We start from the raw sequence: 15771 nt of genomic DNA, 5'->3' as shown, positions 1-15771 counted from the left end.
ATTTAGTTCTTCTCTGCCCAGAAATGTGAACTTTTTCCAGGAAAAGTGGAGATTTGGAATGTCGGCTGTCACATCAGACAGGCTCTTGTAATGCAGCACCATCCGCTTACATTGTCTTTTTTTCTCTCCCTTCCTTTTTAAAAAATTTTTTTTTTTTTAGCATTTTAAACAAAGCAGTGGAGATCTGTAAATATGCAAGGGGCAGCTCCTGATTCCCCCAGGAGACTGAAGCTGCAAGAACACTGAGAACTGAAATGAGGAAAGGGGAGGGTCTCCAGGCTAGTGGGGTCCGAAGCTTACAAGAAGAGTCACCAGTCCCATTGGCCTCCTGCAATTGGCCAAGACAGGTGCTTGGAGTTGAGGGCCCATGAGAGATGGCATTCAGAAATCGAGGTGCTGGACATGTCCCCAAGTCCTTCTCAGGACAATGCCCTGCTCCCACTCCCTGCTGAGGAAAGCGGGCTGGAGAACTACAGCAGAGGCCACTGAGTGTGGGTGCCTCAGCCAACGGTAGCCACACTTGAATCTGGCCAGAATGCTACCAGGTGTCTTGGAACAAAAAACTCTGCCCCTCTCGTGCACTGCTACAAAACAAATCAGAAACGCTCATCTAAAAAAGCATATCCCCTGTGATCCCTTAATTCTATTTGCAAGAATTAACCTTTGGCTATTCCTGCCCAAGTGCACCGAGATGCCTGCTCTAGAATATTCTTTCCAGTACTCTTATAGTAGCAGAAGACTATTGATAGCCTAGATTAGTCATTAACCGGGAACTACTCATGTATTTATGGACAGGTCCACGATCCTTTATATGTCATTTTTTTAGAAGCAAAACCAGATTTGAACTGACATGAAATTTAAAGTCTTGATTTACCCCACATAGTATGAATATTCTTATTTTCCTACAGATATATTAACATATTTGATTATAGAGTGCTGACCCAGGCCATACTGGGATGGTATTACTTTCTAAATTCTAAAAAAATGAAACACATTTGGCCCCAAAGATTTCATATAAAGGATTGTGTTTCTGTGGATTCACAGTGGAGTACTAGGTAGCCATAAAAAAGAATGGATGAGGGACTTCCCTAGTGGTCCAGCAGTTAAGATTCCACACTCCCAATGCAGGGGGCCCGGGTTCAATCCCTGGCTGGGGAACTAGATCCTGCCTGCCACAACTAAGACCCGGCGCAGCCAAATAAATTAAAAAAAAAAAAAAAAAAAAGAAAGAATGGATGAGATTTGTACTATAGAATGTTCTCTAAGACATGTTGTTAAGTGAAAAGAAAAATCCAGAACAATGTGTATTGCATGCTATCATTGTGTTAAAAGGCAGGGGGTAGAGGTAAGGGCAGAGGGGATAGATAGAATATTTCTGGAAGGACACAAGAAATTGATTTCAATGGTTGTCTCTTGGGCGGGCAACCGGGGGGCTAATGTCAAGAGTACTGTACCCCCTCAATGCCCTTTAGCATCGATTAGCCAGGTTGATCAGACTCTCTCTCTGGCCTCTGAGCTGAAAGAAGGAACGAACAGCTGGGAGAGAGGAGCATAAAGACGACAACGAGGTACAGGGAGGGACCAGAGGGGAGCAGAGGCGTGTCCGTGGCGGCACACGGAGAGGTTGTTGGGATAGCCCCATCCCTGGAGGCACCCTGGATCCTGGCTTCCCTCCTTTGCTGTGTTCCCCTGAGAACCCAGTCTCCTCCTTTGCTTGGCAAGATGAAAGGCCTCTCTAGTCCTTGCACCACAAGGCTCTGCTTAATAGCAGGAAGTGTTCACATGTGTGCACGTGCACGTGTGTACGCTTATGCGTGCGTGCAAAGGGAAGGCTTAACATTTTCTAGGTGGTTGAGTTAAATGACTTTTGCAGTCCTTTACAAAGTGAGCTCAACAGAGGAGTGTGCCATCAGGAGCATTTTGCAGAATCTCCTATCAGCTGTACAAGGAGGCAGTCCATGATCACAGAAGGCCTTCAAAGTGGTATACAGTGGAGGCCCCAGAGCTAGCCTGCCTGGGGCTCACTTGCCTGGGGGCGCATAGCCAGAAGCCTGGACGGCTGGAATCAGCCTAAAGTGCAGCTGGAGCAAGGGAGACCCCTTCAGTACTAAGTGAAATTGTGCTGCCTTTTCCGTCCAAGGCCGTGACTGTCTCTCTGCTAAATTCTAGACACTCTAAGGAATGATTACAATTATGTAGCAACTAACATTTACGGAATGTTTACTATGTGCTATGCTAGGCAATTTATTACTGCCTTGACTCTGTATACTGAGTCTCCAAGGTGGGAATTACCAAATCAGGTGTGAGGGGTCAAGAGACTCGTCCAAGGTCACCTGACAAGTCCATTGTGGGCACTAATTCAGAGAGTTGCCTGGGGCCTGCGTGCCTCTGTGCAGTAGGAGAACATGTCCCCAGCGCCATGTCTGTGAGCCCCAAGGTGCCATGGCCATCAGTGTGGACCCTAGTGGGGGGGGGTGATGAATAAAGATTTCTTCCTCCACTGTGGTTTCCTGGTTTTTGTTTTTTTTAACACTGTATGATAAATTTACTTTCTAATGATTTTTGAGTAAACTACAATGACCATGATTTCAAAACCATTAATAATTTATGATCAAGGGCCATAAACACTATATAATCTCCACAGGCAGTGAATTCTTGCTAGAGAAGAAGTGGAGAATACTTTTACCAGCTACCTCAAAAGTATCTACCGACTTCAAGCCAACCATCAAAGATACATTTTTTCAGAAATGACTAACCCTTCCAAAGCCTCGGTTAAAGCCGCCTCTTCCAGGAAGTCTTCTCTCTCTCCTCCAGCACCCGCTGGGGCTTTAACTGGGTCTCCTCTGTGCTGGCTGTCATTCTCTGCTATGATCTGTGCCTGTCTGTGTCTGTGACAGGGCTTGAGAACCGAAGCATCCTTGGTGCAGGGCAGGCATGCTGTGCGTGGGGAAGCACTGAGAACCAGGGGTTACTTAATAACCCGTAAAACGCTGGTTCTCATCCATGGCTGCACATCGGAACCACTTGGGAGGATTAAAAAATTCTGATGCCTGGGTCACACCCCCAGACATTCTGATTTAACTGGTTTGGAAAGAGGCCTGGACATGGGGGTATTTAACAGCTCCCAGGTGATTCTAACGTGCTGCAACATTTGTGAACCGCTGACATCAAGCACCCAGCACAGGGCCTGGCATCATGTGGGTGCTAATACCTGCTTGCTGTTGAGCGGGTGGGGGGTCGGGGGCGACAGGGAGGGTCCCATCAAAAGGGGGACATGTCCTCATCAGAAGCCATTGCCCACTGTTGCCTTATAGGAATAAGGAAGGACTCAGTGTTGTCATTCTCCATTTTTTCAGAGAAGCAAGAAGTCTGCATTTTTATGTGAAATCTCCTAATTTTTGAATGCAGCTGCCTAATTTTTAACAACTGTAGTAGGGTATGGGCCAAATAAAACACATCTTTGGGCTGAATGTGGCCTGGCAAGCTCACTGAGAACAGCTTCCCATCCTCCCTTTGCTGTGCTGGCCCACGACCATGCAGGATGGTACCCAATCCCCACCCAGGATGGAAACTGCACATCCACCTGCCAAGGTGTGAGCTGGCCTGTATACCCTACCTCCGAAGGAACATGATGAGTGTCCTTGTCTGTTTGTTCTAACCAGCTTGTCTTTTCCTTGCCTTTCATAAAGACAAAGCTTCCTCTATACCTGGCATCCTGTGTAAGCACAGAGTATCAGGAAGTGCAGATTTCACAGACGACGGGGGGAAGGATGTGGAAAGAGGAGGTGGGTGGAAAGGCATGTTATAATATATCAAGATGAGCATCCTGGCAGCTTGCTATTAGTTTCTTTCTCTTGTTTTTCTAACCAAACAAAAGCCTTGTTAAGAAAGCACTCTTTTTCAGAGGGCCTGAAACCATTTTAAATATCTTTCAGGGTTAAACTCGGATGTTGTGATAAACAACCCCACTCTCCCTTTTCCCTCATTCAAGCATTTTTCAGAAGAGTGATCTGAAATGCTCTCGGGCGACTGGCATGATGGGAGTAGCTGGGAAAGCGGCAATTAGGGGAGTCCTGTTGCCAAGGAGAGAGATGAGGGGAGGGAAAAAGTATCTCTGCTAGTTACCGGCTGCCCTGCTCCATCACTTTTCCAGAGAATTTCTTAATGTGGATAAATCGGATGCTGTCATTCTGCAACCAAAGGCCTCAGGTTTAAACAATTCATTCCTGGCCTAGGGGGACTGGTCCCCACTCTTGGTTACTTTTTTTTAATAAATTTAATTTTTAAAAAATTTTTATTTATTTTTGGCTACGTTGGGTCTTTGTTGCTGCGGGCGGTCTTCCTCTAGTTGTGGCGAGCAGGGGCTACTCTTCGTTGTGGTGCATGGGCTTCTCATTGGGATGGCTTCTCTTGTTGCGGAGCACGGGCTCTAGGCACATGGGCTTCAGTAGTCCTGGCACGCAGGCTCTAGAGCGCAGGCTCAGTAGTTGTGGCACATAGGCTTAGTTGCTCCACGGCATGTGGGATCTTCCCGGACCAGGGCTCAAACCCGTGTCCCCTGCATTGGCAGGCGGATTCTTAACCACTGTGCAACCAGGGAAGTCCCACCTCTCTGCGTTTGACCATGCTATTTACTTGGCCTGGAAAACTACTCACCCTCAAGAGTTGGTCTTTACATCCGCTTTTCTGCAAAGCCTCTCTTGATACCACTGGCAGAGGCAGGTGACCCTTTTTCCGTATTGAAATCCCACTCTTGGCCTTCTCTCCCTGTACTGGCACTTTCACACTGTATTGTAATGATCTCATCGCACATCCCTTCCAACTACGCTGCGCACACCCTGAGTCAAGGACTGTCTCTCATCCATCCCTTAGTCCCGGCCCTGGGGCCCAGCACGGCGCAGGTGGGCTCAGTGTGGTAAATTTCAAAAAATTTCAAGAGTGGTAAATTTCAAGAATGTGGTAAATTTCAATATTTTGTAGCTCTTCCCATTAAGAGGTGAGGCCTATTCCCCCACCCCTTGAACCTGAATTATTGACCTTGTGATTTGCTTTAAAGAACAGAAAGTGGCAGAAGTGACACCATGCCAGTGCTGAGCCTAGAGCTCAGGAGTTCCTGCGTCTTCCAATCTCATGCTCTTGAACCCCTGAGCCCCCATGTGAACAAACCTGGCTGGCTTGCTGGAGGATGGGAGAACATTGGAGGAGAACTAAAGCACCCTAACTGATGTTCAGGCAGCCCCAGGGCAACACCCCTGTTAACTGCAGATGCGTAAGTGAGCCCAGCTGAAGTCAGCAGAGCCTGGCCCATCAGCAGAACTGTCTGGGGAAGCTAAGCCCAGATGGCTGACCCTCAGAATCATGAACTAAATCTGTGGTTGTTTTGAGTCACTAAAATCTGGGTGACTTGTTACACAGCCAAAGCTAACTGATACATTCAGTAAGAGATTATTACTATAAGTGACACTGGGTTGATAACTCCAGTTGAGAATGAGAGAAAAGAATAAGAGATCCAGGGATACTTAATCACCAGCCCACTCCCTCAGGTCTCTTTAAATAGAGTTGCCTCCCACCTGCCCTCCCCAGTGACTCATTTACCTCCTTTTTCTCCCGAGAGCAGGACCGGCTTCTCTCAGCCTTCTGCAGAGTCTGACCTGTAGCAGTTCAAAAGCAGAAACAGAGATTAAGGCTGTTTTAAAACAGCTAGTTTATCACCACAAAAGCTTTTTATTTGCAAACCGAATAGATGGGACCAATCACAATCAAGTGATTTTAAGAAAATGTAGCCTATTATGATAATGGGAAAATGGCATACTCTTGAAATAGACCAACGGCAATGAAATGGTAATTCACACACTCATATTATTTGACTATAATGAACAAAGCCTCCACTCTAATCTGGAACATTATCTGCACTCTGCAAGGGCTGACAGACTAGTTTTTCCCAGTCAAATTACATTTTTATTAAATTGGAGTTATATAAAATGCCTTCCACTGTGCACATACACATAACCTTTGATGAGTGTGTGCCAATACGCTGCACCAAACCCCCAAACTCACCACATAGGTGCTGGTGCAGATGTGAATTAGCAGTAATCACCTGCATTTCACATAATGGGGCAATTTCAGAGAGAATTGTTGCTTTTCTCGGAAAACTAGAAAACTAACATTGAAGTTATGCATACATTTCACAGATCGACATCAGAATGTTTAAATACGCTGTTCCAAGTGCAGTTTTTACAACTTCGATGGAAGTGTCCATTATAAAAGGAATCCTTGATGGGAAATTAATGGATCGCCTTGGTTTTAAAACATAAGATGCGAGTCTCACTGCACGTTGTCAGTGTGTCTCCCAAATCGTCCAGCTTCACTCTCGGGTGGCTATTTTTTAGAGTGCCACAACCATATGTCCCATTAGCCAGGAGCACTCTGAAGGCAGGAACAAAAAGGCTTAGTGATGACTTATTGAGAGGCGAGAGATGGGGACCGAATCTGAGAGGAAAGACGTTTGTCTTTGGATGTGGTCACTTGCAGTGGGTCCACACGTGAGGGGGATGCAGAGGGGCTCACAGCCAGTGATAAAGCTCAGGTCAAGGGATGATGCTCTTTCCAAAAAAGTGAGAATAAGGGAAAGAGCAAAGGTCCAAAGATGAACTTCTGGCACTGGCCAAACTTTGGGCCAATACATAAGAGGATGTAGAAAAGAGGCAGCTATTTATAGGAGACCCCGGGTTGTACAGTATCATGGTATGGTAGACATCTTTGAGGGTATCTGCTCAGCTCATAATGACACCCTAGACTGCTCCCTTCTCTCTTTTCTTCCTCCCCAGCCCCACGGTGGGGTCCTGTGGCAGCCACGACTGTACATGACCCCATACCCTGAACTTCATATGCTGCACTGGGTATGGGCCCTTGATGCAGTTGCAGCCAATCAGAATCCCAGCCCCTAACACTGAAATTGATTCTGAGAGAGAGAGAGGACAGAGGGCCGGAGCAGGGCTCCCTCCATGTGTGAGCAGCCGCCAGCCACTGGCCTTGGGGACAGACTAACACAGAATGCCAAGACAGAATGAACAGATCTGAAACCAACTGCATGCTTGCCTTTGTGTTCCACAGACACCCACTTAGATTAGGTTCTCTGTGTGTGTGTGTTTGTTGCCTTTTTTTTTTTTTTTTTTTTTTTTTTTGCCTTAAGACAAAGAAGCTAGGGTTTAAAGATGAAAAAGAGCCCAGGAAAAGATACCACTGTGATGGGGGATGTCGATAGTGGGAGAGGATTTACATATGTGGACAGGGGGTATACGAGAACTCTCTGTACTTTCCACTCAATTTCGCTATGAACCTAAATCTGCTCCATAAAATAAAGTTTATTAACTAAAAAAACAAACAAACAAACAAAAAAAAAACCGGGATTTAGGGATCAGGTGATCCGAGTTGTTATGTCAATTTTATCCCGACCTCCTGATCCCTGATGCTCTAGGGCAGGAGCTTGGTTGGACAGCTCCCCCAAACCCTTATCCACACCAGCTCTGGCTGTCAGTCAAGGCCTCAGGGTAGGCCCTAAGGTCGACCAGAGAGGATGACATACCAGGTAGTAGGCCACGCAATGCAGAGCCAGGAGCTGGGAGGTGGGTCTGGAGCTGGAAGGGCACAGAGCAGACTGGAGGGCAGGAATGCTGTGCTGACAGGCCAGGGTGTTCTAGCAGCAGAAGTAGTGTTGAGGCAAGTAAGACGTCAGCAGAGCCAAGAAAAGCCCAGAGCAAGGGTAGGGAGCAGGAGGGAAACAGTGCTAGTTCGGGGAGAACACGGCAGACCCCAGAGTCTGGCTTAGGCCCTTCCTGTTCTGGTCAGACACATGCCTGGGGATCCAGTCCAGTGGATCGCTGACCAGTTATGAGATCTTAGATAACTCACAAGATCCAACAGGTTCTCTATGGGCCATATTTTCTTCCTATTTTTTTAAAATGAGGATTAGACTGAATCACCTCTGGGTTTGCTTTCCATCTCGAAAGTTCTTTTATACCAATAAAGAACAGTAAAAAAAAAAAGATTCAGGTGAGCCATAAAAAGAAAATATTAATACAAAGAACAGAGAGCTTAACCACTGAAATTTGCAAGCAAATCTCTCTACTGGAGTTAATTAGAAGCTCCTTTATTCATTAAATTGGAAAATAATTTGCTTATTTTCTAATGAAGATAATTCACTCTAATTATGCACATTTGTTATTGAATGCCTCTGTCCTCACCCCACTGAGCCCCTCTCTCCTCCAGGTAGCTCGATGTGGAGACGACGACTCCTTCTCCCCAAGGACAGAAGGAACAGGTTACACTGTGCCTGTCTACTGCACTTAGCTTCTCTGAGTAGCTAGCTTCCTACCTAGATCTCATTTTATCCTCACAACGACTTAGGGAGGGGTAAGAAGGTGACATTAATATCAATATATGCTGCTTGCAAAATTAAGGGGGTGTTCCTCTGCATTTTGCAAGGTGACCTGCCAGCTTCAGCCAGGAAACAATAAATAAGGTCAAATGTAAATACCACGTGTACACCTCACTTTAGAAAACAGATGTGTGCCTGGGGAAAAGAAAAAGTGACTGCATTGAATTGTTGTAAATATAATACCGGTCTCCCACTTAGGATTTCGGAGAGATTTTATCTGCACTTAGGATTAATTTTCAGTGGTTAGAAGATTCTGACACTTAAGTTTTACTTTGCTCTGGCTGCAGATAATAATATTCATCACTACCATTTAGAGGGAAGTTGTGTCTTCCTTGGATGTTAGCTTCTGAAGTCCTCAGGCACGGGAAAATCAGCGTCAAAATTCCCCTTGAAAAAGAGCCTTAAACCTCCTGTAAAGTACAGGCTCCAGGACACAGATTTTATATCCACTGTTGTTGACTAATGTGCATGTGTAATATTTGGTGCATTTGGAAATGCATGGTACATGGTAAAATACATATGCAAAATATAATTTTATGGTATTTCTAATTAAGCTATCGATATTGTAATTATTCCCTCTGTTTTTTATCTTGGGGTAGGAGGAGAGGGCAGCGGGGGGGGGGGGGCAGGGGGGGGTGGTGGCAAGAACCAGGCACTGAGTTCCTGAAGCTTAAATGCTTAGTTGATATAGCTCCACTGTACCGGACACCTGCTATGGTCCAGGTTCTATGCACGGGCTTCATCTTCTGCATCCTCACAGACACTCCTTTAGATCAGGGGTCAATAAACTTTTTCTGTAAAGGCCCAGAGAGTAAATATTTTTTTAGTTTATAGACCATAAAGTCATGAGGTTATAAGGTCTCTGGTGCAACTACTCAACTCTGCCATTAGAGCATGAAAACAGCCATAGACAATATGTAAACAAATGGGTGTGGCTGTGTTCCAATAAAACTTTATTCACAAAAACAGGCAGCAAGCCAGATATGGCGCCCAGGCTGTAGTTTGCTGACTCTTGTTTTAGGTGGACAGAGCTATTCCCATTGGAACAAACCAATGAAGAAATGAGAAACAAACTGAGGGTGAGTGATTGAGCCGCTTGCTCAAGGCCAGAGAAGGGTAGCTTGAAGGTGGTCAGGCTCAGTGTGCTCCCAGTGGCCATCATCACCAGCACCAGCACCAGCACCAGCATCACTATCACCACCATCATTATCATCATCATCATTACCACATGAGCTCACCTTATCAGGGTTTCTTATGTGCCAGGCCCTGAGCTCCAGGCTACGTACATGAATCAACTCATGTACTCTTTATAGCTACTTTATGAAATAGGTACTATTATTATCCCACTTGTCCAAGGTGGGCATGGAGACCCAAAGAGGTTAGGAAACTTGCCTAATATCACACAGCTAGTGAGTATAGAAGCCTGGATTTGAATCTGGGTAGTTTGGCTCCAGAGCCTGCACTCCTAACCACTAGACTACACTGCCCCTCGGTCAGGTTGAAGACAAGTCTGAGAAGGCCAGCATGTGCTAGGGAGGGAGTCTGACTTAAGGATTTCTTTCTGTGATGCAGCTATGTAATGTACTTTGGACTCCTAGAGTAATTAATAAGGGGATTAGAACAAAATGATTCCCCAAGGGTCAAGGAAGATGGGAGTTCCCCATTAGCCAGAAAACTGCCATTAAATACCAAATGTGGAAAGGCAGGTTGGCATTAGACACTCACTCCCATCCACTCAGGTACAATGCTCAGCCTTGGCAAGCAGGGTTGGGCTTTGGAGAATAAAGGCGACTCAATGGAAATCCAAGACTATGCAGGGACCTCCCCATCAAAAAGGAGTTTTAAATGAAGAACTTGTTTCTCCCAACTGGGGTGATGGTGCTTCTACTAGGTTACTAAAATGAGTTTATTTCTTCTGCGGTCCAAATATAAGGGCTCACCCTGTTCTCATTTTATATATCTATGTAATTTAATTCAAATGGCAAATATCCCAGAGATGACACTTAATCTTACCCATTGGATTGGCAAAAATCCAGAGGTTGGACAATATACTGTTGGCAAGATCTGGGAAGCAGGCATTTTCGAGCACTGCTGGGAGAAATATAAAATGATACAGGCTCTGTGGAGGGGATTTTGGCAATATCTTCAAAAAGGCTTTTGGCAGTATCCCTTTAAGCTAGCAATATCACTTCTAGGAATCTACCGGGAAGAAATACCTCCACAAACAGGAAACAAATGCATGCACAAGGTATTCACTGCATCATAATTTGCAATGGAAAATATTAGAAGTGACCTATAAGTCTATCACAGTGGGGACTGGCTGAATAAATATGGTGGATCCACACAATGGAATGGAATACTGGGTGAAAGAATGGCAAGCTGATAATATGACCATATGTTAAATGAACTCAAGGGGGAGAAAGTTGACGTAGTATGCAATTTTTTCCTCTATGAAAGAGGGAAAATAAGAATATATGCTCCTGGGACTTCCCTGGTGGCACAGTGGTTAAGAATCCGCCTGCCAATGCAGGGGTCATGGGTTCGATCCCTGGTCCGGGAAGATCCCACATGCCACACAGCAACTAAGCCCATGCGCCACAACTACTGAGCCTGCGCTCTAGAGTCTGTGAGCCACAACTACTGAGCCCGTGCACCTAGAGCCCATGCTCCGCAACAAGAGAAGCCACCGCAATGAGAAGCCCGCGCACCACAACAAAGAGTAGCCCCTGCTCGCCGCAACTTAGAGAAAGCCTGCGTGCAGCAACAAAGACCAGATGCAATCAAAAATAAATAAATAAAATAAATTTTAAAAAAAACAAAAAACACCTATAAAAACAGATTTCTCTAGAAAAAAATGGTACAAATGAACTTATAAAAAAAAAAAGAATATATGCTCATATTGGTTCTGTTTGTACACCTGGAAGGCACATGCACAAGAGCGACTTCTCAATGTAAACTTTTTATATTGTTTTTATTTTTGAATGATTTAGTTGGAACTATTTCCTACTCAAGAAACTAAAATAAACTTAAAACATTAAATGTCCAAAAGGGCTGGTTCCGATTTTTTTTTTTTTTTTTTTCAAATCCCCAATTTATTCCTCCCTCATTCTTTCACATTATTATTCTAAATCCTACATAACAATAAAAATAATGGTAGCTACTATGCATCAGGCAATTTGCTAAAGGATTTACATGCATTATCTTATTTGATGTGATTATACTTACAAAACCCTGTAATGTAGATAGTATCAGCTTCATTTTTCTCTTTTATATATTTTCAAATCTTTTACTTTAATGATGACCAATGATGTATTCATAATTATACATATTTCAGAAAACCAAGGTTGTGTGTAACAAGAAATGTTGGGTGTTTCTTTGTTTCCAAGGGCTAAGTGGGGACTCCGGAGTCAGACTTGTCTGTGTTCCAGGCTCTACCACACGCTGTGGACACTCCCACCTAAGGTCCAAGGGTGTGGTCTGCTGGAGGGAGACAAGAGTAGCCTCCATGGACCTCAGGACCCCGAAGCTTGCTCGAAAGGACACAGTATTTTCGGAGGAAAAGCTGCCTTCTTTTAAGAGATCAGTCTGTAATGTGTGAGAGTTAAGAATGAAATGATGACAAAATATGGTTTCTGGACATTGGAACAACAGTTTCTGAGCTAAGCCAGTAGGCTGGTGGTGACCTGCTCGTTTACTTGAGGGCTAAGTTTTTTTCTTTATGAAACGGCTAGACAAGATGAGAAAGGAAAAAGAGAAAAAGAAAAAAGGAAAGGAAGATTGAGACCTGTCCAGATGGCTTGTCTGGAACTCGTGGTTTCCTAGTGCTTACTGGGCATGGTCAGGTTCCTCCCCAGGTGATAGTTCTTGGGATTCCCTCACTAGCACATGCAACAACAAAGCCGTGAGGCTCAGAAGAGCAGAGTAACTTGCCCAAGGTCACAGAGCAACGAAGAGAAAGAACTGGGGTTAAGAACCCATCAGCTGGCTGCTAATCCCGTGTTCACTACACCCTGCAGCCTGCCTGCCTGCACGCCTTCTTCACCTCCAGGAATGCCAGAGCTCCAGCCCCACTGGCCTTTCTACGCCACCCCACACCCACCTTCAGCCCCATCCCAGCCTCCTGAACCTACAGCCTCTGCAGAGACACGTGTGGCAGGGTGGGGACAGGGCAGTCTGGCAAGCACCTGCTCAGCCTAAAGAGGAATCACTATTTGTCTCCGGCTGCAGGTTTCCAGGCAGGAACGTGGGCTCAGTTTTGTTGGGTGAGATTTTTCCAGAGAAGTCCAGTTGTATGAGAAAGCTTCTAATCTTTAAATGTTGACAAGTAATTAAAATTTTTTTAGAGCTCTGGACAGGCCCAACAAAAGAGGCCTCTAGTTTCCAACCTAGTAGACAACTAGGCAGAAGATGGGAAAATCTCCCACTCCTCCCGTTATTTCCTTATCTCAATGCCACGGACCCTTTTTGGGGAGGGGGAAGGGAGACCTCTTTAAGGAAATATCATCATTAGAACAGAAATCTATTAGACAAAGAGCATGACTGTTTGGGAGCCAAGTAAACAAACATTGGCTCTGAGACACATTTTGCTCTTCAAATTCTCCATGTGCACCTCCAGGCTGGTTCTGGGCCTTTAAGTTACATCCTGTCTTCTGAAAGCCCGAAACAATATCCCTGTCACTCTTCCTTTGCATTTTCTGTATAACTCAAATTCCCAGGGCCCAGTTTACTGCCAAATTACCTGAGATAAGCAAGTCATGCTAAGATTCTCTTTTCCTGTCCAAACCTAAACAGCAGCTGGCAGCTAGAAATGGTTATTTATAACCTGCACACCGTTCCGCGCATTTGCTTGGTTTAGAAATGCTTAGCCGTGCATTCTTCAGCCAGCTTCATAATCACATGAGAGCCTGGGGACAATGCTGTGCGGTGGCCGAGAGGCTACGCTCTGGGTCAGCCTGCCTCGCTCAGCCACTCATTACCTGTTTGGGAACCCTAAGAGTTCCAATTCCATTTTTAGGGTTAAGATGGTACATGTGAAACACTTAGAACACTGCCCTGCACATAGTAGGTACTTAGCAGTTAGCAGTTTCCTTCCGCAGAAACAGCTGTTTGTGGATCTGAGGGAGTCCCGTTGAACTCTGCTGCCCAAACGTATCCTGAATCTGCTCCTTCCTCTCAATCATCCCTTTGTGTGCCCTGTCATCTCTCCAATAGCCACCTGGTAGGTCTCCACCCTCCACTATTGCTGGCTTTTCCCACTGCAGCCATCTAAAAATAAGGCCATAAGTCCAAGTGATAACACTTGCCTGCCTGACCGTCCTCTGGTGTATTTCACTTCATACATTTCCCTCTTCCCTCCCTCACATTCACACCTCTGCAGCCCCCAGTCTTTCTCCTGCTCCTTGGACTCAGGATCCATTCCTGCCTCGGAGCCTTTGTCCTCATCCCCCTGGGTCTTCTCATGCTGGCTCCTTCTCATCAATCAGATCTCAGCTTAAAGGGACCCACTTGCTCAGAGTGGACTAGCCCCCAATCCTCCCTACTTTAATCTTCTGCATAGCACTTATCTGATCTTTATTTGCTGATGTGGTCTGCCTGCCTCACTAGATATCAGCTTTGTGAAATCAGAGGTTTCCTGTCTGGTTTTTTATCACTGAATTTCCCACACCTGGAACAGTGCCTGAAATGGAGTAGGCGTCGGTAGGTATTTCTGAAATCAATGAATGAGTGAATGACTAAATTTCTGAATGGACAATGCTGGAAGGGCAGGAGGCATGATTATGAACTGCTGTAAAGACTTCATCTTCTCTCGCAATGTGCTTTCCTGACCCTTTCCCCCTGCTCTTTCTGGGATGGTGAAATGAAATATGACAAAGTAAGTTTAATACACCATTGGAGCGCACAGCAACGAAGACCCAACGTAGCCAAAAAGAAATTAAATTAAAAAAAAAATACACCATTGGAGATAATTGGAAAATATTGATTTTTTTCATTTGAAATAGTGAAGATAAGTAAATGCCACACATCTGTAATCTAATCAGTGGTCTACGTGATGACACGCTTCCCAGGCTAAAATGGACTTTGGTCTACCTCTGTATCCATCACACAAGCTCCCAAACGCACTCCCATTCCAAACCCCCCTCCTCCCATCCCAGCTCCCCATAGAATACAAGTGAGGACACTGACTACATTTGTGAAAATATGTGTATGTGTGTGGATATCCAAATTCAAGTATCTTTTGAGTATTTTCATCCCCCCCCCCCCAAAAAATGATCAGCCAAACAATCTTGGAAAACATGAGACTGGTTCATGAGATCCCCAGAATCCTAAGGAAAAAGATGCATTTGTTCCTCTGATAGCTAATTGTTACTGAGAGCCTATTAAGTGCTGGGCCCCATTCTAAGGGCTTTAGATAGATGAATTCACTTGGTTCTCAGAGCAGCCCTATGAGAAGGTCCTATTGTTACTGAGTCCAAGCTCGCTCTGCTCGCCGCACGACAGGCCAATAAGTTGGAGACGAGGTGTTGAGGCAAAAGGGGTATGACTTTATAAGGAAAGCCAGCAGACCAAGAAAATGGCAGACTAATGTCTCAAAATAACCATCTTATGGGGTCTGGATGCCAGTTCCTTTTATAGAATCAGAGAGGGAAGTAAAGTAAAAAGGCATAATAGAGAGGGAGAGGTGGTGAGGAAGTAAAGTAAAAAGGGCCATCAGGGGGCTTCCCTGGTGGCGCAGTGGTCGAGAATCTGCCTGCCAATGCAGGGGACATGGGTTCGAGCCCTGATCTGGGAAGATCCCACATGCCATGGAGCGACTAGGCCCGTGAGCCACAATTGCTGAGCCTGCGCGTCTGGAGCCTGTGCTCCGCAACAAGAGAGGCCGCGACAGTGAGAGGCCTGCGCACCGCGATGAAGAGTGGCCCCCGCTTGCCGCAACTAGAGAAAGCCCTCGCACAGAAACGAAGACCCAACACAGCCATAAATAAATAAATAAATAAATAAATAAATAAATTTAAAAAAAATTTAAAAAAAAAAAGGGCCATCAGTTTTGCAAAACATCTCCTGGAATGGCCAGCCTTGGTGAGGGGACGTGTTAATTTCAGCCATTTACAGGTGGGCAGGGTCAGATTGTCTCCCTGTGAGCTGAACAAAGGCACTTCAGTTCAACATTCAGGCAGAAGGGCAGGGTTCCCTGAGTCAGGCCATTATGTACGATTATAATAACAAAAGCAATGAAAAGCAAAGGTTAAAGTCAAAGAAACAGATCCAACATGGAGTCCGATTTAGCTCTTCCCTGTTACATTCTATTAATCTCCGTTTTACAATTTAAGAGTCCA

General features: G+C 45.2%; 1 protein-coding gene across 6 annotated transcripts in view; it reads right to left on the bottom strand.

The window, feature by feature from the left end:
* Positions 1-15771, bottom strand: part of KATNIP (katanin interacting protein) — a 192162-nt gene that overhangs the window by 165994 nt on the left and 10397 nt on the right. For all 6 annotated transcript variants that reach the window (XM_059896806.1, XM_059896810.1, XM_059896807.1 and 3 more), the window contains exon 2: positions 5596-5651. In XM_059896806.1, coding sequence (XP_059752789.1) covers positions 5596-5651 — 56 coding nt within the window. The remainder of the gene's footprint in view (positions 1-5595; positions 5652-15771) is intronic.

The sequence above is a fragment of the Balaenoptera ricei genome, chromosome 15 (genome assembly GCF_028023285.1).
Source record: "Balaenoptera ricei isolate mBalRic1 chromosome 15, mBalRic1.hap2, whole genome shotgun sequence".
In the NCBI taxonomy this organism is placed as follows: Eukaryota; Metazoa; Chordata; class Mammalia; order Artiodactyla; family Balaenopteridae; genus Balaenoptera; species Balaenoptera ricei.
This window is presented reverse-complemented; position numbering and strand designations above follow the sequence as displayed.